This window comes from Eriocheir sinensis, chromosome 15 (assembly GCF_024679095.1).
Source record: "Eriocheir sinensis breed Jianghai 21 chromosome 15, ASM2467909v1, whole genome shotgun sequence".
Taxonomy (NCBI): Eukaryota; Metazoa; Arthropoda; class Malacostraca; order Decapoda; family Varunidae; genus Eriocheir; species Eriocheir sinensis.
Window position 1 is genome coordinate 15,546,609 of NC_066523.1, and position 26,549 is coordinate 15,573,157.

Here is a 26,549-nt window from a genome sequence, read left to right on the forward strand (position 1 = left end):
CTTTCCATCCCTTCCTTTCTTTCTCTTTTCTTTCCATCCCTCCCTTCCTTTCTTTCTTTCCATCCCTTCCTTTCTTTCCTTTTTCTTTCCATCCCTTCCTTTCTTTCCTTTTTCTTTCCATCCCTTCCTTTCTTTCCTTTTTCTTTCCATCCCTTCCTTTCTTTCTTTTTTCTTTCCATCCCTTCCTTTCTTTCCTTTTTCTTTCCATCCCTTCCTTTCTTTCTTTTTCCTTTCCATTCCTTCCTTTCTCTTTTTTTCTTTCCATTCCTTCCTTTCTCTTTTTTTCTTTCCATCCCTTCCTTTCTTTCTTTCTTTTCATCCCTTTCTTCCTTCCTTTTCTTTCTTTCTTTGTTTCTTTCTTTTTTCTTTATTCATTTCCCAGTTCCTTCTTTCTTACAATCTATCTTTTCTTTTCCTTTTCCTCCTGTCCAAATGTTAGAATGAAGTTAAAAAAAAAAGACCTCCAAATATTGCTCCAGAGAAGAGGTTATAATTGATTAAAAGAAGTAGTACAAAATCTGATCAAACTTTAATTTTAAGATGACGCACCTCACCCGTTCCTTCCCCGCCCTCACCACCTTTTGATCATAACTTTCACCACTCATTCCCCATATTTCACTTCCCTTTCTTCCCTCCTCTTAGTTGAAACCATTCCCTCCTCCCCCTTGTCATCATCCTCTTCCCCTTCCCTCTCTTTACCTTTCATTAACACTCACTCCTCCTCCTCTTCCTCCTCCTCCTTCCCTCCTTCATTTATCCTTCACATGCCATTCAATCCCTTCCTTCGTTTTATCTCCTCTTCCGCCTCTTCCACGTGCCCTACTGTCTCCTCTTATTCTTCACCTCTTCTTCATTACCTTCTATCTCATCGACACCGTTTTCTTCACCATTACCTTTCCTTTCTCCTCCTCTTCCATTGACACTCCCTCTCTTTCTCTTATTCCACTTCCACGTATAACCATCCTTTCCTTCTTTTTACCTTCTCCTCCTCCTCTGTCTTCTTAACTAAAACTCTCCCGTCCTCTTTCTAGTCTCCTGTTTACCTCTCCATTCCCTTACCGTACATTCCTCCCTTTTACCTCATTCCACCTTTACGTACCTCCTCCTCTCACGTGGCCTTACTCATCGGAAGTCGCCTCAACACTCACTCCTCCAGGTGGCACGAGAGAGGACCTGGGGAGTCACTGGATGCCTTGTGACGACACCTCTGCTCATTTGTTTATTTGGCTGCCCTCGACGCTTTTGAGGAAGACCGTGGAAAGTGTTTAGGCGAGGCAATGTGTGTGTGTGTGTGTGTGTGTTAGGGGTCTATTTTTGGGTTTGTAACACTGTCTCGTCTGCGTCATCTGGTGGTGGAGCGGCGATTGCGTAAACGAGCACGTGTGGTCTTGTGGCTCTTGCTGAATATAACTTTTATTGGTAAACTCCGGAACAGCCTCCCTTCGTCTGTATTCCTTCCTTCCCTCGACCTGAACGCTTGGTGTATTTTATTCCCTTTCCATTCCTTCCCTTTTTTGCTAACCACACATCCATACACTCTTTCTTTTTTCTTTTCCTATCCCTCCTGTTTCTCCCTTTCCCACACCCAACAACTACCATCTTTTTCTTTCCTTTCTCTTTTTCTACCCACCTTCCCACTTCCCTTCACTTTAGTTTTTTTTCCCCTTTCCACCTCTTTCCACCTTCCCAATCTAATCTGACTACGTTTTTAGGAATTTCTCCTTTATTTTTTTTTTGTCGGAGCAGCATTTTCTGTGCTTTCTTTTTTGTTTGGTCATGCTCCTGATTATCTCCTTCGCTTTCCTAAAAATAGAAACCCCCTATATTATGTTGTAATCCTTTCCAAGTTGTTGCTTTTCTCCCAATCTTTCTAGTTTATTGATCGTCGCATTTGTTTCTTCTTACCTTCACAATTTCACGTTTATTGGCCGTTCATTTTTTGCATGTTTTCCTATCTAGCATGCCTAATTACCAATCTTCGGGTCTGGCCTGAGCAATGGGCGCACAGCCCACACAAGTGTTCATCCTTCCTTTCGGAAAGGTTAATAAATGGGTACCTGGGGAAACCTGGGGATGGTAAACTGTGATGACCCAGATACTGCACTAACGCTGTATCCCAGGGGATCAAAGGCCAGTGCGACGGAGATAAGCACTGCGGCCAAGCGCAGCTAATAGTGTGTAGTCTTGACTTTACCTATACCTCTCTGCTTCCTTTTATCTTTCTCTTTACTTTTGATCCTTCCGCTGTCTTCATTTTACCTCGCCGCCACTCCTTCCTCTCCTGTTCATTTATTTTACCATTCACATTCGTTTTGAAGCGTCGTTTATCTCCACCCTTAGGCACATATTTGGCTTATTTTCCTTTCCTTTCCCTTCCCACCGTCATTCCTACCCCCTAACGTACTGTACTTACTAAACATTTCCTTTCTCGCTGTCTTTTCCTGCTACTTACCTAATGCCCTATCTTTACCCACGAGCTTACGACAAGGCAAGCTGGTGGTGTTTGGAAGGGAGGTAAACAAGGTAATACATTTTTTCAGGGCGAGAAAGGGAGGACGGCCACTTGTCAAATTGTATAAGTCTGGCTGTTGAGGCTGAGAGGATTGGGGTTAGAGGGAGTTGAAGTACCCCACCACAGTGTTGTGCAAACATTGGGGGCGGAAGGACAGGTGACGAAAGGGAGAAAGAGCAGGTTTGTGTATGTGTGTGTGTGTGTGTGTGTGTGTGAGAGAGAGAGAGAGAGAGAGAGAGAGAGAGAGAGAGAGAGAGAGAGGTGAAAGTTTCATGAGGTGGTTCGTAGCGTCAACTCTGGGGAGTGGGCACCCTCGCTGCGTCTCAGGCCTGGCCACATCATGAATGTTGTGCATTAGCGTGTCCTGTGCCTCCATTACATAATCGTCATGAGGCTAAGAGGCTTCAGATTCAATGGTGTTCAGATGTGGTTCGAATCTCTCACTGAGAATCTCGGCTCGCTCGACAGCTCCCTGGAACTGCATAATTTATGTACTCACTCTGCATGACAACGGGACTGTATTGATATGATTGATATGTATAAAAGCTGTACTGTTTCAGGAGCAATCTTGCCTTCTGTCATGTTTTTTTTATATCCTTGAAAGAACACAGGAAGCAGGAATATCCCTGACGTGTGTTGGTGGCATGCAGCGAGAGGGAGGTGTTGATGCTGCTTGCGTCTAGTGGTGTATGGCAACCTCTCACAAACAATCATCGTCACCGTCTCACCCGACTCACCGGTCACCGCAGTTTAACCAACAACACGCAGAAGTGAGCGATATCGTCCGCCGAGGATTCTACGTTTAGCTACCGAGCCGTGAAATACTGTTCTCCGTGCTGAGCAAATTTCACGCCAACAGTGTATCCTAGTGCTTACTGGCCCACATAAGACTGCCATCAAACCAGCATGTCCCCGCGTGCCGAAAGAAAGGTAAGAGGGCATGCATGAAATGGCTGCCTTCACCACGCTGCCGCCTCTCACCTCACCCCACCCTCTTACCCACACCGAGACGGATATGGACACCTTCAGTTGCTATTCACAGAGAGACTGAAGTTTTTCTGTGTTTTGTGTGATGAAAGGTGATTGAGAGGGCGGAACATTACCTGTGGAATACGGGGCGGGGCGTTCCACATGGGCAGGGAGGCGGCTGGCCTGCCGTCTGGCCGGCTGGATTGTGGGGCCTGCGGGCGGCCAGAGGGCGCCTCCTGGTGCTGCTTGGAGCGGTAAGTCTTCAATACTGATTTCCTTTCAGTTTTGATATTGGGTCAGCTAGGAAAGTAAGAAGGTGGCCCGTTAAGATGACCTGAGACCCTTCAGGTAAATAGGCTATTTATTAGGGAATGAGTCGTTTCGTCCGACATTGCTCTAATTGCTCGCTCCACACACCCCGCCTGAGGGCGCCACACTAGAGGCGCCAATGACTCCTTCACAAACTCCATCGTGCTAAGGTGGTGGATGTGACGGCTTAATATAAAAATACTTTTTTTTTTTGTTCCATAGCCATTACGAACCTCTGGGCCATCCATTAATATGTAAAATGATAGTGGTGGTGACGAGGGGTGGGAGTGTGGCAGTGACCGGGGCAACTACAGGTACAGGGGTAGGGATGGTGGTGCGGGGAAGGTGTTTTGGGGTGAAAGGCGATTAATCTGCAGAACTACTGCTTCTCACCTAAAAAAAAAAAAAGCTTTTGAACTGCAATAGGGTAATTAATATATTTCACATCTGCAAAGGTTTTTTGGGGCAACGCTCCTACTCATGAAGACAATGTGTCGCTATGCCCACAGGTTATTCACTGGAAGAATATAAGCTACATGTTAAACGGCCGTTAAAGACATGTAGCCTGACAAGCGCTGCTCGACGAGAGGGCAAGACTAATACGAAGCTTCACAAATAGTTTCATATAATTCTGCCCCATTCAAGCAACACTGAAAACTTGTTTAACAAGTGTACTTCACTTTTACATGTAATACATATTAGTTGTAGTAATGTTAGTAGCAATAGTAACAGTGGTAGTAGTAGCAACTAATAGGTAACTTTATGCAAGGAGGACCGAGTGCCTCCCATGCAGACGTAGAAGACGCAGGAGTGACCAAACGCCTCGCTCTGTCCTGGTTCTCGTAAACTTTTCGGGAACTCGACGATGCCCTCAACACATCCCGGCTTTGTATAGGAAAATAAGTCACGTCAGTTTTTTGTTATACCCTTTTTATTGCTAACTTTAAGAAACGCAAGGAGAATACATAGACGAGGAAAAATGCATGTCAGTTGTTCCTGGTAGACTAATGAAAACGGCGCTGAGAGACGCAGCGCGGCCACTGCGGCAGGCGAGTGGCCGCGGCGAGGAGGTTCCTAAAGTTTATTTAGTAGTAACTTTCTGAAGATTTCTCACACACCCCGAACATGACAAGCGTCGCATTTTCTTATTCTTTTTTTTCCTTTAGTTATTTTGCCCTGACGACGTATCCCTCACGCTAACGTTGGCACTTTTATTAAAAAGGACAAACTTCATGACATTTTTTTTATTTGTTTAATGGTTACGAGACTTAATACTTTTTTGGCTGAAGTGTGCAGCCAACACGGGCCTGAGCAAATGAAAAACTCTGAACACAACAACAAGGAAAAAAAAAATGTTCAGAAATATTATTATGCTGCTGAACGTGATAATATATATATGATCCCCCAGGTGTGTCAGCTGCACCTGCTGGAGCCATTCATCGACTATCATTAATCAACTAAGTTTCAAAAAAATAGTGTTGCTGTCCAAGAACTACTCTCTAAGTCGGCGTCATCGTGCAGCTCCGCCTTGTCCCGGCACACAGCGGCGCGGGACTCGGAGGGAAGCCACGTGGGTCAAAAACTCCGTCACAAACACATACGACCATTTGCTCCAGAAAATATGGCTGTTAGGATCACGGCAGACTTTCAAACACCTCGTGAGCGGGACAAGTGAAGGCGGCGGCTGAGACAGATCGATAGGCAGAGAGAGAAATTCAGAACGAAGATGGGCATATTTAGAGGTAGAAAGAGGTGGGTGGGAAGAGGTATACCATATTGTATCCTGAGTATGCCTGGCAACGAGAGAAAGATAATGAGGAAAAAAGAGAAGAAAATGGAGGCTTGGTTTTGTCTTTTAGTTTGCTGTCGCTCCGGAGTTAGTTACGAGCGAGCTGAGTTGAGTAAGTTGACTAAGAAAATGGTGTTGACGCCACCGGCTATAAGAACTCTCGACTGGCAAGAGTTGTGTGTGTTTCATCAATATCAACGTTTGAAAGATTCCGGTTCGCGTACAAAACTGACTACGGTCGGTCACGGAACTTTTTATACAACAATCTATTTACAGAGCAAGTTCTGAGGAGTATATACAGAGACTTACGGAGACCAAAGAAGGAGACTAATACTTGACCCATAGAGCAGCATGGGGGGAGAAAATTTTATGAGGGAGAGAGAGAGAGAGAGAGAGAGAGAGAGAGAGAGAGAGAGAAGGGGGGGGGGGGCGTAGGGGAAGAACATACATACATACACATATACAGAAGTAAACGGGAAGTAAGTGGTTTCAGCATTGTAACATTTGACAATCATATTACCTAGAATACCCACTGATGATTGCTCCATCGTTTTACCCAGAAAGGTTGTGGACCTTATCAATAATAATAGAGTAACATTCAACATTTTTTTATCGAACATAAAACATGTAACACTCCCAACGAAAATGACGTTCTTCGATTTTTTTTCAAATGTTTTTTTTTCTTTATCGTAAGAGACAAAGATAGAGAAAGTGAGGGAGAAAAAAAACAAGAGAATGGGAAAAGCTATCCATTCAGCTATCTATATGTATATTTTCTATATACATATATTAGAGAGAGAGAGAGAGAGAGAGAGAGAGAGAGAGAGAGAGAGAGAGAGAGAGAGAGAGAATCATAATAATTATAATAATAACACGCTTCTCAGGGTGATGATGAAGGGTGTGATGAATAACAAATGTGATGGATGACGGGATAACTCTTTCTGAGTTATTTATGCATGATAGTTGTAGTAGTAGTAGTAGTAGTATCAGTAGTAGTATCAGTAGTAGTAGTAGTAGTAGTAGTAGTAGAAGTAGTAGTCGTAGTAGTAGTTAGCAAGAGGTGACAGAAGTAGTGTTAGTAGTAGTAATGTAGTAGTAGTGGTAGTGTTGACACTAGTAATTACGGTACTAGTAGTAGTAATAGTAGTAGTAGTAATGGTAGTAGTAGTAGCTACATTATTTTTTCAAACACAGGGCTGGTCCAGCGTGGTCTGGCCAGCGAGTGTCCATGTCTGGCCTCTAGAAACAAAAAAGCGAGACTAGTGGACCTCAAAAAGATTATAATAATTAGTATTTTGAGATATGAAGGCACTCATCTGAATGGTTTAGCTTTTTCCAGATATTTTGATTAGTACACACTTTCTTCCGCTTCAATTAATTATGCGCAAACTACTGACTGAGTGAGTGACTGGCTGGCTTGTACTCCACGATCCCAACGAGACTTACGATCCTACGGCGGCTGAGTGGTGGTAGTGGTGGTGGGGGTGGTTTTGTGGCGGTGATGGTCATGGTGGTGGTGTCGGAGGTGATGGTGGTGGTTGGAAGGGTGGGTGGCGGTGAGGCATTGAAGGAGGGGGATGTCAAGCAGTCAAACTAGCAGTACCGGTGATGGAGTGTCAACTAAGCGAGACAACGAGTGTTATTAACGAGGCGACACTTCGGAGGAGGCGGGGGAAGGGGGGAGGGGGAGCACACAGTAGCAACTCGGTGAAAACAATCGTCCATGTGCTGCCGAAAAGAAACAAATGATCTTAACATACAAGGAATGAGGGTGGATGTTTCTCTGTCTGATCTTGCCAAAAACTTGGTGTAGCCGCCGGGAGGTTTGGTGGGGCCACCGGCTTCAACTGACGTTGCCGCCGGCGGGTTGGGTGCTGGGGTGGCCGGGGCACGCTGCCAGGGGGGCCACCATCACGGCGAGGCCACAGTTGTAAACGACGGTAGTGGCTGGAGCACCACTCTTTCACTGTCGCTGAACTAAGTTTGTGCAAAGACGAGATGCAAGTTTGGCGCTGTGGGCGTTGGTGAGGCGGCGGTCTCCGGTCCGCGACAGCCCGTTAACACGGTGCAACAAGTGAGGGCTGAGGGAGCCCGCCTACTTGGCTGTTCCAATTGAGGGGATGAAGCTGTAGGCCTCGAGGGTGGACATAAGGACGTAGAACACCCACAGGAAGACCAAGAAGGCGGAGGTGACCAACTTCGGCGTCCTGGGCCCGCCGAGCTCACCTCCAATCTTGGGGTGTCGCCGAATCATCATGACGGCGATGGCCACGAGGGCTTCCACGCAGAACAGTGTCACCGAGAAGGCCAGGCTGACGGGGGGGCAAGGGAGGGAAGATTAGTGTGTGCCGGAGAGAGAGAGAGAGAGAGAGAGAGAGAGAGAGAGAGAGAGAGAGAGAGAGAGAGAGAGAGAGATAAAAGCCGTTTCCATCACCTATCGGTCAGCAGATGTATGAGACTAGACAGACACCACCACTACTTACTTTCCGGGCAACACTTCGAAGTCTCTGCCCTGCACGTTGTGGTAGATCGCGGCCATGGTCCACGCAATGCCGATACCCAGGAAGACGTTGACGGCGTTGGAGCCCGTGACGTTGCCGACGGAGGCGTCAGCGTAAGGGTCCTGTTGGGCCGCCACCTTGGAGGCGAAAGTATCTGTGTGGGGACGGGATGGAGGTCATGGGTCACGCACGTGGTGGAAGGGATGAGGGAGGCTGGGTAATGAGGAAGGCTGGGGGATGGCGACAGATGATATAAGGAACTCAGGAAAGAAGAGAATAGAGGGATAGATGACAATAGGGACACTTCATTGTATATAAAAAAAAACAGACGGTAGAAAGGGCAGTGTTCAGTAAATGAATTGCAGAAGACCAGGTAGGAGGGATGCTAAAGGAAAGTGAATAAACGGTAATAATGACATAGTAGTGAATTGAAAATTAGATGGTAGAAAGGACAGTGAATGGTATAAAACTGAAGCAATAGTCAAGGGGACGAAATAGTAAATGGTGGATATTAAGGAACAGACGGTGTGAGGGACAGAATAATAGATAGCATTTATAAAAGGAAAAGTGGATGATGAAGGACCGGAGAATAGATGTTAGGTGAGGCAGCGTAGAGGGGATGCTTAAGAAACAGATAATATAGAAAGGGCAGTGAAAGGTGAACAGTTAAGGAATAGACGATAAAGTGGAGAGTGAAGACTGGATGACAGGGGAATAGACAAAGTAGGGGCAGTGAAGAGTAGCCGGTTTGTGAATAGACAGCAGAAAGAACAGGGAGTGAGTGCAAGAGGACTGAGAAATGCTGAGATATCAAATGTGATGTCGGAATGAAAAGAATATGATTGAAGAACGGAGGGAGTGAACACTAAAAAGTAAGTAAAGGAACCGACTAAAAAGATAAATAAAATCAGAACAAGGTAAAGAAGAAATATATTAACATAGTAGAATTTGTAAAGATGAAGTAAAGAACAGTGTAGTTGATGGATACATTGATAAGTATGTATAAAACGGGAGTGTGGCACATTGGATGTATAAATTATCTAGAGGGGTCTTAACATTTGATTTTTTTTACAAAAAAACTTAACTTGCATGCATATATATATATATATATATATATATATATATATATATATATATATATATATATATATATATATATATATATATATATATATATATATATATATATATATATATATATATATATATATATATATATATATATATATATATATATATATATATATATATATATATATCAAATATTAGGATTATTTTTGTACATGTAAAACGAAGCCAAATTGACCAACCTGTATATGCATTGACAAGGCTACACATGGGCAGTGACAGTGGGAGGTGAATGTGTGCAAAGGTGAACCAGGTGCGGGGGCGGGTGGAGGAAGGGGGCGGATGCGGCGAAGGTGGTTGGCTACTTACGTGATGGTGGTCGAGGCTTCCGACGGTGTGTGTGTGTGTGTGTGTGTGTGTGTGTGTGTGTGTGTGTGTGTGTATTGTGAATGAAGTGGACTTAACTATTGTGTGGTGCTGAAGGGTAATGGAAGTGTGGCTGAAGAGGAGCACATGAGGGTGTGAGAAGATGTGCACGTATATGTTTGTGACTGTACATGCGTGTGTACGTGTTCTGTGTGCATGTATCCTTAGGTACTACTGTTTAGCTGAGGTTGTGCGGTGTTGATGTGCCGGTGAGAGGGTATACATGTGTGTGTTTGAGAAGTATATGTGAGGGAGGAGTGTCGTGCACGTGCCAGCGAGAGACTGTTCATGTGTGTGTTACCTGGCACGCTGGTGCCCAGTGCCACAATAGATATGGCAGTGACGGAGTCCTTGAGGTTGATGGTGCAGCCGAAGTGACTGGCCATGTCCCCGATGAATGCCGTCAAGAGCCCGATGCCCGATATAGACACGATAAAGCACGACCAGCCGCCTTGTCGGTCTGTCGAGGGAGTTAGTGGGTGTGCAGGGCATGTCGCTACTCCTGACTACAGGCTCTACGCTAACACATACCGGCAACTGATTATGGGAGAGAATTTGGTTAGTAGAAAGCAAGAGGCTGGCGAGGCAGTGCTGCCAGCTGAAGGGTGGGATGGAGGAAAGGGGCGCGGCGGTGTTCTGGAGGCATGGCATTGTGTGCACAGCGACGCCCTAGGGTGGCGGCGGCGCTGCCGTGCCCTGCCTCTGCCTCATCTCGTGCACTCGTGGAGGCGGCGAGAACACGAGGCTGCTTTGGAGGGGCGGTGCGTACAACACTGACCTACGATGCACAGTACTAAGAGTGGCGGTTATTTTGGGCTCAGGGACCTACGAGCTCGTCCTTGTCCAGGAGTTTGTAGTACAATTGCTATCGGTCTTTTGGTGAAGCTAACTCGTCACACTCAACACCAGAGCAACTGCGGAGCAATAAGAGGCTGACTGACTTCTTGTGCGAGTACTTGTTACTGACGTGTTACTAAGCTTCAGACTTGAGTCCGCGTTACCTGGCATGGACGTGCCCAGAGCAACGATGGTGGTGGCTGTGACGGAGTCTTTGAGGTAGATGGTGCAGCCCAAGTGGTTGGCTATGTCACCGATGATAGCGGTCAGCACGCCAATCACAACGATGGCCACCACTAGGCACACGTAGCCGCCTCCAAGGGCTGCCGCCGCGTGCGGGGACCAAGGAAAAGGGTTAGGAATGCCGCCCTTTGGAGACTGTTTGTGCATGACTACGTAAAGACAGGAAGGTGAGGTGGTGACAGGTCCGGGCATCGGAGGAGGGAGTGTGTGACGCCTTGCAAATGTAGCATCACGGAAGTTAGTAACCACACACGCGCAGACACACGCACACACAGACACACACGCACACATACACACCACTGCAAACCACTCAGTTGAGTCACACAGTAACGCATGGAGTGCGGAGATTAAGTATTAGTCACAAAAGGAACACACATAGACACACCAGGAAGCATTAATCGCTCAGAGGCTGCACGGTGGCATGCACAGCGCACACCACAACAGGCCGTCGCGAGGGTGAGAGCGCCGAAGTTTGTTTACCGCGCCGACACCTCGAGCCTTGACGATAATTAATGAGGTGAAAAAGACAGAGCAGGGAAGCGGCGACTGTATCGAGGCGGACACAAAAGAAAGCAGTAGACACACGACCTATTTGATTAGGACTGCTGCTGCTGCTGCTAAATGGAAGGACAGTCTAACTGGTGAACGCACATCCTGTCTGAATGTGGAGGGACTCTGTACCAGGGTGCTGAAGACACGTTTTCGCCGCACGTCTCCAGGTGTGGCTGTGAGAGTTACTGTTAATAAGTCTAGGCCTACCTGGGCAGCGGTCCCAAGGTGGCGTTTCGTGCACCTTTCCAACGCCCGTGAATATTGGAGGGAGAGGATGATGGATGTCTCGTGGAAAATGTCGTGTTGAATTGAAGGAAAGTTAACAAATTTACGACAGCTCCTCTAACTACGACAACCATATCTAGAGTTAGAGTGCAACCTTTATCTAGCCTACGTGATCATCCCTTGGCTGTACCTGGAACGCTGGTGCCCAGAGCTACGAAGCCAATGGCAGTGATACTGTCTTTGAGGCCTATGGTGCAGCCCAAGTGGGAGGCGAGGTCGCCTATCACGGCCGTCACCAGTCCGATGCCGAAGATGCTGATCACGAAAGTCGCGTACCCCATCAGGAAGTCTGGGGCCGTGAGGGACACACTGTTAGGTACGGGACAGCACTGCTTGGCCCTTGGTAGGGTTGGCGGCAGGCGTAGGGCTCAAGGCCGGGGACAAGACAGGACTGCCGTGCGGTTGGAATGTAATGTGAGATGCTTGGGGTAAGATTGATCTGAAGGTGCTCCAAAGACGATGCACTCACTTCACCACGGAAAGAATGGGCAGTAATTAAGCTCGTGCATCAGCGTGAATGGTGGGCAGAAAGAGTAACTTTGGTGCTTAAGTGGTGATGGCTTCTTTGCGCTGCTGTTGTCGCCAATAAACATAAATGATTCTTTTGTCTTAACAGCGAATTCGACTTACGTAGTTCTAGGGAAAACATCAGAACAGGAGGAGTGGGTGAGGGAGTACAGAAGATGCAAGACAATTTTGTAGAGGGAGAGGGATGAGTTAAGGTCATTCTTTGGGTGTCCAACAACCACACGCGGGGCACAAGGGTCGAGACAGTGGTCAGCTGCGAGACCTCTGGCTTTCCTGTGGCTCCTCGCCGTGGTAACGGAGCCACACGGGAAGCAGAGCCGAAGAGCCACAACGTACCTGGAACGCTGGTGCCCAGAGCCACGAAGGCAATAGCCGTGATAGAATCCTTAAGGCCAATGGTGCAGCCAAAGTGGGAGGCGAGGTCACCGATAAATGCAGTCAGGAGACCAATACCCAAGATGGATATGACAAAAGTGAGATAACCTTTGGCGTAATCTGGAAGGTGAAGCAAAAAGAGACACCGGCTCAGACGGGTTCCCTCCCCCACTGCTGCTGCTCAGTCCGCTCACCAACACTAGTAACAAAAACCAATACTGCAACGTGTTGCTCGGCGGCGACGAACCTTTAGTGTGTTGGTTGTGTTGTCTGTGCAGCGACCGTCATCGTGAGCGGGCCCAGAAGGGTAGTGTTACCTCACTACAAAATTCTCACTTCAACACTCGACGCTTTTAAATTTTGAATATAAAAAGGATACAGCTATGGGAACCTTAGTTTTAGTCATTAGTCTTTGTCTACTACTAACCTCCGTCAGAGAATAAGAGACAAAATAGGACGACTCGGCGACGAAACACAACTCTTTTGCTTCTTTGTTTGATAATTATAATGATCGTCAAGACTTGATCTCTGCGTGAGTTTCAGCTCGTGATCACCCCCATCCAAATTATTAATGAAAGGATTAAAAATGTTGGCACGAGTTTAGTCGACGGTGTTATCGCGGACACTTGACTGGGTGAGTGTGTTAAGCAGCTGCCGCTCCGCAGCGACGTGGTGCAAGAAGCGGCCCTCACATGGGGTCGAGTATTATTATTGGAATCTGACTCTCACTGTTAAAACCAAAGCTACTGTTACACAAACCTGCTAGACTATCACAATCACCACCACCCCATGCTTGCCGGCCGCTGCTTAATAAGTCTACCTAGTGACACCAGATAAAAGCGTGAAGGAAAGTTTGAATTATGCATGAAGAGTTGCACCACGTCAGAGGGAGGCCGCTGAGCGTGTAGTAACTCCGCCAGGACGCCAAGTTACCTGGCACACTCGTCCCCAGCGCCACAAAGGCAATGGCATTCACGCTATCCAAGAGGCCGATCGTGCAGCCCAGGTGGGAGGCGATGTCACCGATAAAGGCGGTGACAACGCCAATGAGAATTATCGAAATCCAGAAAGTGATCCATCCGAAGGCATAATCTGTGGGGGAGGTACGTGAGAGGTAGCGAAGGGCGGGGCGGATCACCACCGCCCGGCCACGAGGGCTGCCGTGGTTGTGGCAGCTCAGAGGGTGAAGGTGAAAGAAGAAATGAGTGCAAGATGTGACTTGACAATGACTCATGTTTATGACAGACACGGTGAGGGATGGACTTTTGACGGACATGGCAGTGAATCACATGGCATTGTGGGAAATCTCAACGTAATATTGTAAGTCTGCGAGCAATTCCCAGCTACCGAGGAGGGTAGGATAGTGATGGATGCAGATAATATATTTTTTTTCGAAGCAAGATAAACCAATGCTTTCTTGCTTTGCAGACTTGGTCATCTCACTCGGGCTTTATATATATGCATATGTGTGTGTGTGTGTGTGTGTGTGTGTGTGTGTGTGTGTGTATATATATATATATATATATATATATATATATATATATATATATATATATATATATATATATATATATATATATATATATATATATATATATATATATATATATATATATATATATATATATATATATATATATATATATATATATATATATATATATATATATATATATATATATATATATATATATATATATATATATATATATATATATATATATATATATATATATATATATATATATATATATATATATATATATATATATATATATATATATATATCGTATTTCCCGCCATATACGACGCACTTTTTTCATAAAGGAACATTCGAAAAATCACCCTACGTCTTATACCCCGATGGTTAGGTTTTGGTAGGCCTAGGGGTTATTGTTACTGGTACGAAACCAACAACAAAACACCTCCGTTTGAAACAATAGTTCCTAGATGTCCCCAGAATGAAATATAACGTATTTTTCTGCGTATAAAGCACAGTTTTTTTTCACTCAGAAAATGCCAATAAGTTACCCCTGCGCAGTATACGCCGAAGGTACAAATTTTGATTGATTTAAATAATAAATAGTATGATGCAATTGAAAAGGAAAGTGTGAATAAGCAGAAGGGAGGAGGACATGTGAAGCGATAAAGCCATACAGGTCACAGGAAGAAGACGCGCCACGTTTGACGCGGCGTATACACCAAACACAACACACAATTTTGGTGGAGCAGGGTGCTGCCCTGACGTGACGCTCGGCGACCGTGGGGGGGGGGAGGGATGGATGGGTCGGTGGTATTTCTGCTGCATTTCTGTGATACATGTTTGAAGGAACTTTTCGTGGATGACTGAAGCGTTAATTGTAAACGCATTTTTGTTTCTCATCGTAAAAATAACTATATTAAAACATGATATGATTGACAGAAATTAATCAGCATCTATTTCTTATTGAAAGTCGGTATACCGTCCCTGAAAGTCAAGATCAAGACCAATTGCTTCGCTTGTCCATCGAACGTATCATCCTCGTGTGATTAGTTCCCTCAGTAGCTCGGCGAGTTACCTCCTGCATACTGCGCAGTGAGTGAATCTACAAACCAACCCATTTGTTTACCATTTCAAAGTCGTAGCTGCTCGGGCTAAGAGCACCGTAACTCGTAAAAGCAACATACGATATTTGTAAGTAAGCCTAGGTGATCAAATGTAATACTACATATATGTTAAGTTCAGGGAAAATGTTAAGTTTTTAATTTTTTTTTTGTAAATATACCTTGCCAAATTATAGGAGCGTCTTATACTCTGGTGCGTCTTATATGGCGGGAAATACGGTATGTATATATACATACATACATATATATATATATATATATATATATATATATATATATATATATATATATATATATACACACACACACACACACACACACACACACACACACACACACACACACACACACACACACATCTATCTCTTTATCTATCTATCTATCTATCTATCTATATCATGTGTGTGTGTGTGTGTGTGTGTATATATATATATATATATATATATATATATATATATATATATATATATATATATATATTCCATAAACGAGTTATGTAAGCAGCAGCAGAATGAAGACCTTTGTAATGAACATAGTGGGATCTGTTTTGCACGTCCTTCATGGTAACAAGTTGGAGTCGCAGGGTCCTTCGTGACTCAGTCAGACAGAAGGGAAGGAGGGGGAGGGACGCAGCCTGTGTGGTGTCCTTTTACTTCTCGTCTTTTGGGGTTAAGTCACTTTCTTGTTTTCGATTAGTGCAGCGTTTTTATGTGGCTTTAACAACGAAAAAAAATATATAACCCAGATCTACTTGTTTGGAAGCTATGTCAAGGAAGATAGAGGGAAATGAATAGGGGAAGGGAGAGAGATAGGGAGAGATGTTCATTCAGTGGTTGTCCGGCCAGTCCTTTCATCATGGTCTTGTTGACACAGCCGCGCCGGGCAGCGGATTAGATGCAGGGGCGGCGGGGCCACATAAACGCTTGTCTTGACGCCTGTCTCAACGTGTAATATGGGTAGTTGCCATGCACCCAATTGCTTCTCTCTCTCTCTCTCTCTCTCTCTCTCTCTCTCTCTCTCTCTCTCTCTCTCTCTCTCTCTCTCTCTCTCTCTCTCACACACACACACACACACACACACACGCACGGAGCGGTGAACAGAGTGACAGAGTGAAGGTTAAGCGTGAGTCATCCAGTAGCCGTGGTTCACTAGCTGGCTGGACATGAAACTGTTGTGTGTCAATGGCCCTAAACCAACAGTAATAGCAACAACATCAACAGCAACAAATGATCACATTTACAATGTACACATAACTATACAGTGCATGATGTAATGTGGAGAAAAAATTGCATTTAACTAACACAATGATGGAGTAAAAGAGTAATTTGGACTCAACATATTATCATTATTTCATTATTACCATTAAATATTATAAATATAGAAGTGAATCGAGAGGCCATTGAATTTTGATATTTTTGAAGATAAAGATTTATTCATTGGTTCTTAAGTTGATTTTATTAATTACAATACTCTGAGAACAAGCTTTTGAGTTATTTGGTTTCCCACTCATTCCTTGATTGCCTGAAGTGACCGACACACACACACACACACACTTATTCAGGAATACGTCAGCAGCTAAATGGGGACTTTCAGTATGTGATTGTAATTAACTTAGCCCAAACGTAATTACGGAGTGGTGATTAATTCCGCCCAAACTTAATTCTTATGAGATTTCGTAAATTTGGAATGAGAATCGCTCATTTCAAGATCAAAAGGTTCCAAAGTAGAAAACATTTCTTACAGACAAGTGCAAAAGAAAATCCTGCATCAAGGTTGTTTTTCGTGTTCCTTCGGCGTGCCTCTGTTTATCTAGAAAATAATGATGCAGACGTTGATTTCACTTTGAACTTAAGAACCCTTGAATAGTCTAATGATGAAGCTTCCTCCTTTCACAGACTTCAATTTATATTTTGATTGAATGTTAAGCTTCAAAACGATAATGTGAATTTCCAGAAATAAGATTATCTCATAGAAGCAAAACCTATTCAGCGTTATTTTAGCAATATTTTATCATTAATTTTCGATTCAAAAGATATAAATTATGTGGGAGGAGGAGGAAAGGGAGGTAAGGACAGGAAGGCATAAGGAAGGGGGGAAGGGAGGAGAATAGAGGGAAAGAAAAGGGAAGAAGAATGGAAGGATAAAAATCACGATACAAAGGAACAAAAGGCTAAGGAGATAGAGTTGGAAACACAGGTCAGTGGAGGAGGAAGTAATAAGAGGAGAATGAGGAGGAGGAGGAGGAAAGTGAAGGAGGAAGGAGGGACAGAGGAAAGATAGGAGGTAGAAAAAGAAGGGATGGAGAAAGGAATTACACTTTGAAAAACAGGATATGAGGAAGAGGAGGAGGTAGAGGAGAGAACCTACAGAAGGAGAGACACGAATGTAATAGAAGTAGTAGTAGTCATAATAGTAGTAGTAGTAGTAGTAGCAGGAGGAGGAGGAAGAGGAAGAGCAGAAAATGAGGCCATATAAGGGAAGGGATAAAAGGAAAGAGGAACAGGAGCAGGGAGGTCGAGGAGAGGAAGAGGGATGGAGGAGAGCTTACCCGTGGGAGGAACGAAGGCGAACAAGACCTTCCAGAAGACGGTGATGAAGTGCATGACGTAATCCATGCAGGAGGGAAGGACCTCCTCGCCGCCCTCCTCGTCCTCGTCGTCCCCTTCTTCGCCTGCCGGGGAGCAAAGGGGCGCGTTAGGGAGGAAACTGGAAGCGCACGCGAGGGAGGAGGGAAACTTTGGGAGGCAGGAGGGGGGGGGGGGGGGAGTGTAAGCTCATTCAAGGGAGAAACTGGAGTAAAAACAGTCGAAAGAAATCCGTAAGTCTCTGCGTCCTAATAAAGAACTAAAGGGGGTAAGGAGTTTACCTTTGTTGTATTGAAATGCAAAACCAAGGGCGGTGCGTGTTAAAGATTGCTATGGTCAGGGAGCCATACGTGAATAGTGCAGAGAACCGATAGTGAGTGGAAAGGGGTAAACTGCCTCATGTTTACTTGTGAAATTGTGAACGCTATTTTCAGGCTAACTGTAATCATACTTCTTCCCTAAGTGAGCATAATAAGTAAATGAGGACTTAAATCAATTCAAATACTGATCTATCTTAACATACTCTCCTGCATTGCATGGAAATGATTGTAAAATATATAATTAACGAGTTAGTCTAATGAGCCTCAGCAGCGTCAAGGCGAGAGTGAAGCAGAGAGCCCTGGACCATGTTTGTTGTGTTAGGGTGCAATGCCGCGGGGCTTGTTAAGTCTAGAGGGTCCAGGGCACTGTGTTGGCACTCACCGTGGCTACTCATCCTCAAGGAACTATAGAAAACAACCGGAAAATCATACGATAGTGCTTGGAGCTACTGGTGCAGGGCTGCCGGATCTGAACAGACTCATCAAATCACCACGAAATTTTGCTTTTACTTATTAAATCATTCGCCACTAATATTATATCCTCATTCAAGTGGAAATCAATAGAATAGAGCAGTCAGTCAAGGTGCAGTAACAAGCCTTGCTGACCCATTACTAAAAAAAAAAAAAAAAAAAAAATCCCCCCAAATTCGGTAATGAATAATACGATATGGCAGCCCTGCACTAGTGACCTAGAGAGGGCGGCGAGAGTATGGCTTCTAGGGTGTGTAGGTGCGTGTATACATACAGGTTAAGTGTGTCACTTGTTCTTACCATAACGCGGTGCAGGCGTGGCATGAGGAGGAAAAAGAAAACGACATAAGCAATGATCTACAACCATGCGCCGCGCCTGCCCACGCCCACGCTACATTCCGCTACAGCACACAGCCACGCGGTGCGGCACAGCTGCGCCAAGCGGCCAAGGCAGACGCTGCAGCCACCTCGTCGCGCCATGCAGCCACCCACACAGCCACATCACAGCCATACTCTATCTACCATGCAGGCAGTCCCAGATAGTTGTTTGTTCCTGCTGTATTAATGTGTGTGGCGGCGTGCAACTGCTTCTCTACCGCATGACTGCTCGCACTTAATCTATCATGCAGCCAAATCATGTCGCATACACGATGGGCACGCTCTGTCCGTCATGCAGACAGTCGTCAGTCACTGCATCACGACGCCATGAGAGCAAGCACCTGCATGTCACAGCCGTCGCGTAGTGTACCTCTCACAACTTAGAGAAAACAGGTCTGTCTGGCTCACACAGAAAGTGCTATCGTGAGTAAAAACAAATGTATATGGTCAGGAATGTTAGTATGGTGGACTTGTGTGCGTTTGCTGACATAGGCGAGCAAGGCGGGCGTGGAGGGCCAGGCGCCACCTACCGTTGGAAACCAGCAAACAGGGGCGAGAGCGGCGGGGTTGTGGGAGGAAGGCAGTGTTAGCGGCGGGGACACAGACACACCCACCATTGCACATCACAACTCCACCTGTCCTTCCACCTCTACTCCTCTACCTACCAACGTGTGTGTGTGTGTGTGTGTGTGTGTGTGTGTGTGTGTGTGTGTGTGTGTGTTTTCTTGTCTGTGTGTTCCTCAGCTTGCTTGCTCGTTTGCGTGGGAGTATTTGGTTGTCTGTTATTTTATATGATTCCTTACTTGCGTCTGACTCTGTGTGTGTGTGTGTGTGTGTGTGTGTGTGTGTGTGTGTGTGTGTGTGTGTGTGTGTGTGTAGCTGTTTTACTAGTGCCTTGCTAAAGGGTTCTTTTTCTTTTCCTTCTAAGTGTTTGCTGCATGGCTGAGTGGGGTGTTTTTTTCTTCTGTTACGTAAGAGTGCCGCTGCTGCGTGTGTCAGTGCTTCTCTAGCGGTGGTATTATGCATTATCGTCATTGTTATTATTATTATTATTATTATTATTATTATTATTATTATTATTATTATTATTATTATTATTATTATCATTACTTATTGTTATTGATGATAGCAAAGCATTTATCATTCTTGTTAGTTTGACTTTTAAGATGCTTTAGTAGCTCATTGTCATTCATGATCTTACTTTAGTTATGAGAACAACGGCAATACTGAAGACAGGAGCAAAGATAAAGTAAAGGAGGAAGATAGATACCGTGGCATACGAGTAAAGAGGGATATAAAATGAAACGGAGAGGCAGGCAGACAGAAGGAAAGGAGCAAACATAAAGAGAATGAAGAAAAAACAGACCGCGAAAGATAAGAGTGAAGAGGGAAGTGGGTGAAACGGAATGACAGACAGACAGAAACAGACCGCAAAAGATAAGAGTGAAGAGGGAAGTGGGTGAAACGGAATGACAGACAGACAGAAGGGTAGGCAAGAAGGACAAACGAGAGGGAGAGAGGAAGAACGTCACAGAGGGAAAGTTAGAAAGGGAAAGGAGAGACAAACGTGGAAGAGAGCAAGAGCAACATGGAAAGTCAAAGGGCGCCACGCCACCTACCGGCCTGTACGGTGATGGCTTCAGTGAACTGCTCCCTCCACGACGAGGACCCGACGAGCATGGACGCATTGGCCTTCTTCACCAGCTTGTCCACCATGTTCTGTAGGGAGGCAGGAAGCTGTTAGACCCGCCACCACTACCGCCGACCACCTGCCGCTGCCCCTGCCCCGCCCCGCAGCATACAGACAGGTGGCGACGAAGAGGACGCAATGTAAGCACGACTAATGAGTTTGCGTGTGTTTGTGTCACCTTGATTTTTTTGTTTGTTTTCGGCAAGACGTTGTTGTTGTTGGTGAGGTGCTGGAACGTCGAGCAGGAAACTTTTTATTCACTTTCTAAAAAAAATTATTCACTTTCTTAGGTCGTGTTTGTTTGCATTGTTCGTCCTCGTCATCGCCACGGACAGGTGTTTTAATTTTGTTTGCCTCTCACAGGTGTGTTCACGTCTTTCTCTTCTCCTGAGGTGGTGCGTGTGGCTCTCAATCACTCACAACATTTTGAAGGATTGAGTTTTAGTCATTGCTTTATCGCCTTAATTAATCTTTTATTGTCACTTTTTTTTTGAGTTAAGTTTATTTCTTGAACCATATTTTTGTTTACCGAACATCAGTGACGTGATTATTCTGAAATGTAATTAAGCATTTATTTTTAACACATACACAAGACGTCTCTAACAGTGGATGCACAGGTGTGTGTGTGTGTGTGTGTGTGTGTGTGTGTGTGTGTGTGTGTGTGTGTGTGTGTGTGTGTGTGTGTGTGTAGGCTTGGGTGTACGTGGATGTCATTTTTGTGTGTGTACGGTAGCTTCTCTATTGCCTACCTTCGCCTACACTGGGTCTCAACAAGTACAGGTCTTAGGAGGAAAAAAAGAGCACAGGTCAATCAATATCAAGGTGTGGGAATAATGGTAACAATAAGAATAATTTCCAACAAGAAGACGCAATAGATATTAAAAAAAAGCGGTGCACAACAAATATTATAAACAGGTCTTGCCGAGGACCCAGCAAGGTCACCATTACTGTGTGTGGTATTTTTAACAGTACTTTACGTGTGTGTGTGTGTGTGTGTGTGTGTGTGTGTGTGTGTGTGTGTGTGTGCGTGTGTGTGTGTGTGTGTGTGTGTGTGTGTGTGTGTGTGTGTGTGTGTGTACACGCACACACACACGCACACACACACACACATACACATATATGTATAAGTTTGTGGTTTATATGGTCGTCAAATACACGGAACGTCAAGAGAATATAATAATAGTAGTAACAGTCTAACAGGCCCACCAACACTGCCTACACAAAGCCAGAGAAGCGACGCCCAGAGAGCTCACCGGCGACACGCGGTACCGCCGCCTCAGTCTGAAGGTCGCTGGCACGGCGGAGCCACGGGGGAGGGGGGCAGGGGACGCGCCGTGGAGAGGAGGGGAGGGATGGCAGTGATTCATGAACGCTGGACTTGCAAGGGGGGAATGAGGGGGGAAGGGAGGCGAGGGATAACGTGATGTTCCAAGGGAATGAGGGAGGAAAGAGGAAGAGGAGCGAGTGGAATAAACATCCATTTCTGTCGGCGAGGGGAAGTGGCGGCGTTAGGTTTATTTGCTTGCTGTTTCTCTTCATAATTGATGTTATTTCTGGATACGATTGCTAATTAGAAGTTTTCATGAAGACTGACAGGAAAGTGTAGTACATTATGGTCTTGTAGTAGTAGTAGTAGTAGTAGCAGTAGTAGTAGTAGTAGTAATAGTAATGATAGTAATAATAGTAATGATAATAGTGACAATAATAGTAGCTAATAATACTGCAGAATTTTCGCGGCTTGCAAACAAAGACGCAACGCACGTAAATATTAATAATTATTGATAAACAGCGCGTTGGTTGGGCATGTGTGTGTGTGTGTGTGTGTGTGTGTGTGTGTGTGTGTGTGTGTGTGTGTGTGTGTGTGTGTGTGAGGCGGGCAGCTGTGTGACTGTTTGGACGGTTCCCACACCAGCCGCCGGAAAATTCAAGTCACACGGTCCACTTTGTAATGCGTCCACCGCGCTCTATAATGAGGTGTACAAAAGCAGCCTATTTGCGAGACTATAAATTTGATGCCAGACACACGGACGGCTCGCTTTATAATGCAAAGGAACGTCATGCTCTTATAATTAGGGAGACAAACGCAGACTATTTGGCAAGCAATAAATTTGGAACCACATTGTGTACTGCAGGAGTAATGTTGGAATGATATGACGTGATGAACAAAAGCTGTGAATTTTGAGCATTATACATTCCTTTCTATGACAAGTCCTTCTCTTACGTCCTGCTTTCCGAATCTCTTCAGTATGACTACTAAAACATTCCTACTCTCCATATCAACTTTCGACTTCAGCTATTTTTTATGGTTTTATTCTTCTTGATTTCACTTTAATTATCTATCATTTCTTGCCCAGTCCTTTCAGTATCTCATGTAATACTGACATAATATTCCTTCTCTTTGGATATCTTCAACAATAAACTCCATAATTTTTGCATGTTCCCAAGGCTTTTACTTTACTCTCCACCTTTACTTCTTCCGTTTAGATATCACTAATACTAACATAACATATATTCTCTTTATATAACCTAACTCATAACAGTTGAGAATTAGGGTCCAACACTGTAATTATGATTTTTGCTGTCTAGTAATATCAATCCAAACTGTTCTTTCTTTCATAAGCGCAGCGGCTGAGTCTGGTCCGTTTGTTCGACTGAAGCTTATCTTTACGGTCGTGACGGATGGTTGTTGACGTTGGGAAGTAAAAGGCTCCGACGGGGCGTGAATAAAGTCAGTGTGAAAGAGGTCTCGGCTACGCTCCTTTTGTGGGTCGAAAACACGTTATGTAACCGAGGCTACAAAGCGAGCGTCAGATGCCTCTCCTCTGTGTCTCTCTGTGTAGCAGCTGACGTAAGATTTATTTTTATAGCTGATCTTTTGGCCTTCTCATAACATTTCCCCTTGATGTGCCGCTTCTGTGTGTCTGTCATTCCACTGGTCTTGTTTTTCAGTTAATTATCTCTGGACGTATGAACCTTCAACGTCGAGTCTCGGTTGGCGAGCAAAGGGTTGAGAGTAGCCACAGTACAAAAAGCGTAAAAAGGAGAAAGTAATTAGCGAGAGATAAAACAATGTCTTACTTGTATGGCACATGAATTATAATTATGACCGAGTTGATATTCCTTTTCCTTTCTTCTTCCCCTTTCTCTTCTTTCTCTCCTCTTTTTCCTATCCCTCCTCCTCTTACATTTGGAGAAACTTACAAATCTCGATTATCATTAAGTATACTTTCTTTCTTTTACTTTTCTTCCGCGGTACTTTGATACTAAACTCACTTAAACTTAACTTACATAACCGGCAAGCTGAATGATTGACTGATGGACTGAATGACGGACGGAGTGACTAAGTGAAGGGCTGAGGGACGGAAAGACTGGTGAACGGAGGGATGGAATGACTGAGGCGGGAAACAAGAATGGGGCACTGCTCTTCGGACGGGCGTGTGTGTGTTCTCGCGGGTGAACTCTCTTTGGGCGTGGTTGTGCGTGGCATCCAGCGGCGTCTACCATGCAATGTTTTGAAAGTGTTACCGGCAACTCCACATGGCACAGAAACTCACTGACCAGCTTGTCCAGCATCGTCTGCAACACCCACAGAAAAAAAATAAGTGAACAGTAAGCAAGATAGAGCTGGAACTGGGTTATGGTTGATGTGTGTGTGCCGGTGGAGGTGTTACGGTGGTGGTGGTGGTGGTTAGTGGTGATTAGTGGTGGTGGTAGTGGTGAAGTGGGTAGTTTTCATTAGTGGTGATAGTCGTGGGGGTTTGTGAAGGTGGGGGAGCCTATCATAGTTTTGAGAAGTGGTGACAGGGAGACAATAGTGGTGGTTTTAAGTGGTGGAGAGGACATGGTTGTGGTGGGCTAGACATCGAAGTGACATGGAAGTGGTGGATGTTAGTGGTAGTGATGTTACTGGTGATGGTAGTGATGTGGGATGTATATAAAAGTGAAAGCGGGAGAGAGGAAAGGGATGAGGAGGAGTAAGTGTAGTTAATTATTGATGTTGATGAAAAAGGAGAACAAGAGAATGGAAGAAATGATATAGTGCAGTACTTGTTGTAATGATGATGATGATGATGATGATGATGATGATGGCGCTTTGGTGTTGTTAGAGAGTACCACTGAATGACGATAATTATAATGATGATAATGCTAATGATCCTGATAATTAGGTCGATAATGTGGATGGCAGGAAGTATTTGAAAGGGGAGAGATTCGCGTATGACAATAGTGAACGTGATGATAGTGATGATAATGATTTGTGTGTGTAGAGTGTATGGTCCATTCTAAAAGCCTTATCAATATTAATGTAAAATTACGTATGAAGCCAATCAGGTAATGGTGAAATGAGGGGGAAATATAGGAGCTAGGAAAGGAATGAATGAATGAAGGAAGAAAGAAAGAAAAGAATGAACGCATGAATGAATGAAGGACGGAAGGAGGGAAGGACGGAAAGATGAAATGAATGAATGAAGGAAGGAAGGAAGGAATTTAGAAAGGGTGGGAAGAAGGGGGAAAATAATAACAAAGAGAGAGAAGGGAGGAGGAATAAAACTAAATAATGACAGACAGTGAATGAATAAAGGGAGGAAGGGAAGAAAGAAGGAAGGAAAGTAAAGGAGAAGGATAGGGAAGGAACGAAAGAGAGAACGGAAGGAAGGAAGGAAAGGGTGAAGGGAAGAAAGGAAGAAAGGGAGAAAGAGAGAACGGAAGGAAGGAAGGAAAGGACAAAGGGAGGAAAGTAAGAGAGTATAGGATAGGGAAGCAAATAACGGAAGAACTGAAGGAAAGGGCGAAGGGGAGAAAGGAAGAAAAGGAGAAAGAGACCATCATTATAGAAGAGATGAGGGATGCAATGTTTGTGTTGTCAGTCACTGCAGAAGCCCCACGAAAGAAGAGTTGAGAGAGAAAGAAAGACGTGTCGGTGTACTTGCGGGATTGTTTCTTTTAGTCTCTCTGAAAGGCGCTGGCAGCCATGAAGGGCCTATCCTGCGGCTGTGTGTGCGTGTGTGTGTGTGTGTGTGTGTGTGTGGCATGCAAGGAAGGTAAGTGTTCATCGTAGCTAAATAATTATGGTTCAGAAGTAAAGGTCAGCTTAAATATAAATACTGTGAATCTAAAACATATTAGTACAGTCAACTCAACACTATTGATAAGACTACTCTCTCTCTCTCTCTCTCTCTCTCTCTCTCTCTCTCTCTCTCTGAACTTTAGCATATATTAAAAAAGGTTAGTCATTCAATCAGTACCTTACCCTGGACTCTACTAACAGGCTACTTTCTATCTTTGGTAACGAAATATAGAGACTTACATACACAGGATCGGTGACAAATGGAGCCTTATCTATACACGCTCTATTTGATATTTGAAAAGAGGATACTTTGCCGGAGACTTATTAGTTTTTTCACGAGCAAGAAGCGGCATTAGTCCACCGTCCTGTTAGTTTTCGGTATGGGTTAAACATCATTATAATACAACCTGTCCTTAACGTAAACAAAATATTATCTACCGGTATATTTTTTTCAAGGGGCGTTAGAAGAGGCACCTTTTTTCCCTCTATTCTTTAAACATTCTCTTCGGGTCTCATGAATAATTCAACGCTCCTCTCTTTTTTTAAACGCTCCCCTCAGGACACACACATGGCGGCCTTGTAATGTACCCGGAAGATTAATAACATACGTCAACTTTAGGGAGAAGCAAGGGAAAAACGTGTGTGTGTGTTTTTCCTCGTGTCTTAAGTGAGCGAGGCGCCGTGAAGGAGGCTTGGTAGGGAAACAAAAAAAGAGACCACGTGTGTCAGGTTGCTGGAAAAAAGCAAGACTCCACTTTACGGCCAACGAGCCAGAGGAACAAAAGTCCGAGGATGAAATCAGAGGCGAAGCGAACGGAAAGATTGAGACAAGTGAGGCTAAGGAACAGAGACCTTGGTGGAAGCTGTAGAGGAGAAAGAGCCGGGATAGCACCTTGAAGAACAGCCACCTTGACGAATGAGGCAAAAGGAAAGAGAGACAGAGAGAGAGACAGAGTTAACGGTTGAAATTTGGGACTAGGAGACAGAAGAGAGTTGGAAAAGAGTGAGGCTAAGGAACAGAGACCTTGGTGGGAGCTGTAGA

At 44.6% G+C, this 26,549-nt stretch overlaps 2 protein-coding genes across 5 annotated transcripts in view; one reads left to right on the forward strand and one right to left on the reverse strand.

Moving 5' to 3' along the window:
• The first annotated feature begins 60 nt into the window (after positions 1-60).
• Positions 61-26,549, forward strand: part of LOC126998950 (uncharacterized) — a 204,955-nt gene continuing 178,466 nt past the window's right edge. For both annotated transcript variants that reach the window (XM_050861241.1, XM_050861242.1), the window contains exon 1: positions 61-3,735. In XM_050861241.1, the coding sequence (XP_050717198.1) occupies positions 3,644-3,735 (92 nt within the window). In that variant the 5' untranslated portion in view covers positions 61-3,643. The remainder of the gene's footprint in view (positions 3,736-26,549) is intronic.
• Positions 4,703-26,549, reverse strand: part of LOC126998949 (sodium/calcium exchanger 1-like) — a 36,075-nt gene continuing 14,228 nt past the window's right edge. For 2 of the 3 annotated variants that reach the window (XM_050861237.1, XM_050861240.1), the window contains 5 exons: positions 20,372-20,471; positions 17,547-17,669; positions 12,356-12,514; positions 8,063-8,234; positions 4,703-7,891 (listed from right to left, as the gene is read on the reverse strand). In XM_050861237.1, coding sequence (XP_050717194.1) covers positions 7,675-7,891; positions 8,063-8,234; positions 12,356-12,514; positions 17,547-17,669; positions 20,372-20,468 — 768 coding nt within the window. In that variant the 5' untranslated portion in view covers positions 20,469-20,471 and the 3' untranslated portion in view covers positions 4,703-7,674. Of the gene's footprint in view, positions 7,892-8,062; positions 8,235-11,621; positions 11,781-12,355; positions 12,515-17,546; positions 17,670-20,371; positions 20,472-26,549 lie in introns of all 3 variants that reach the window. The other variant, XM_050861239.1, reaches the window with a different exon arrangement.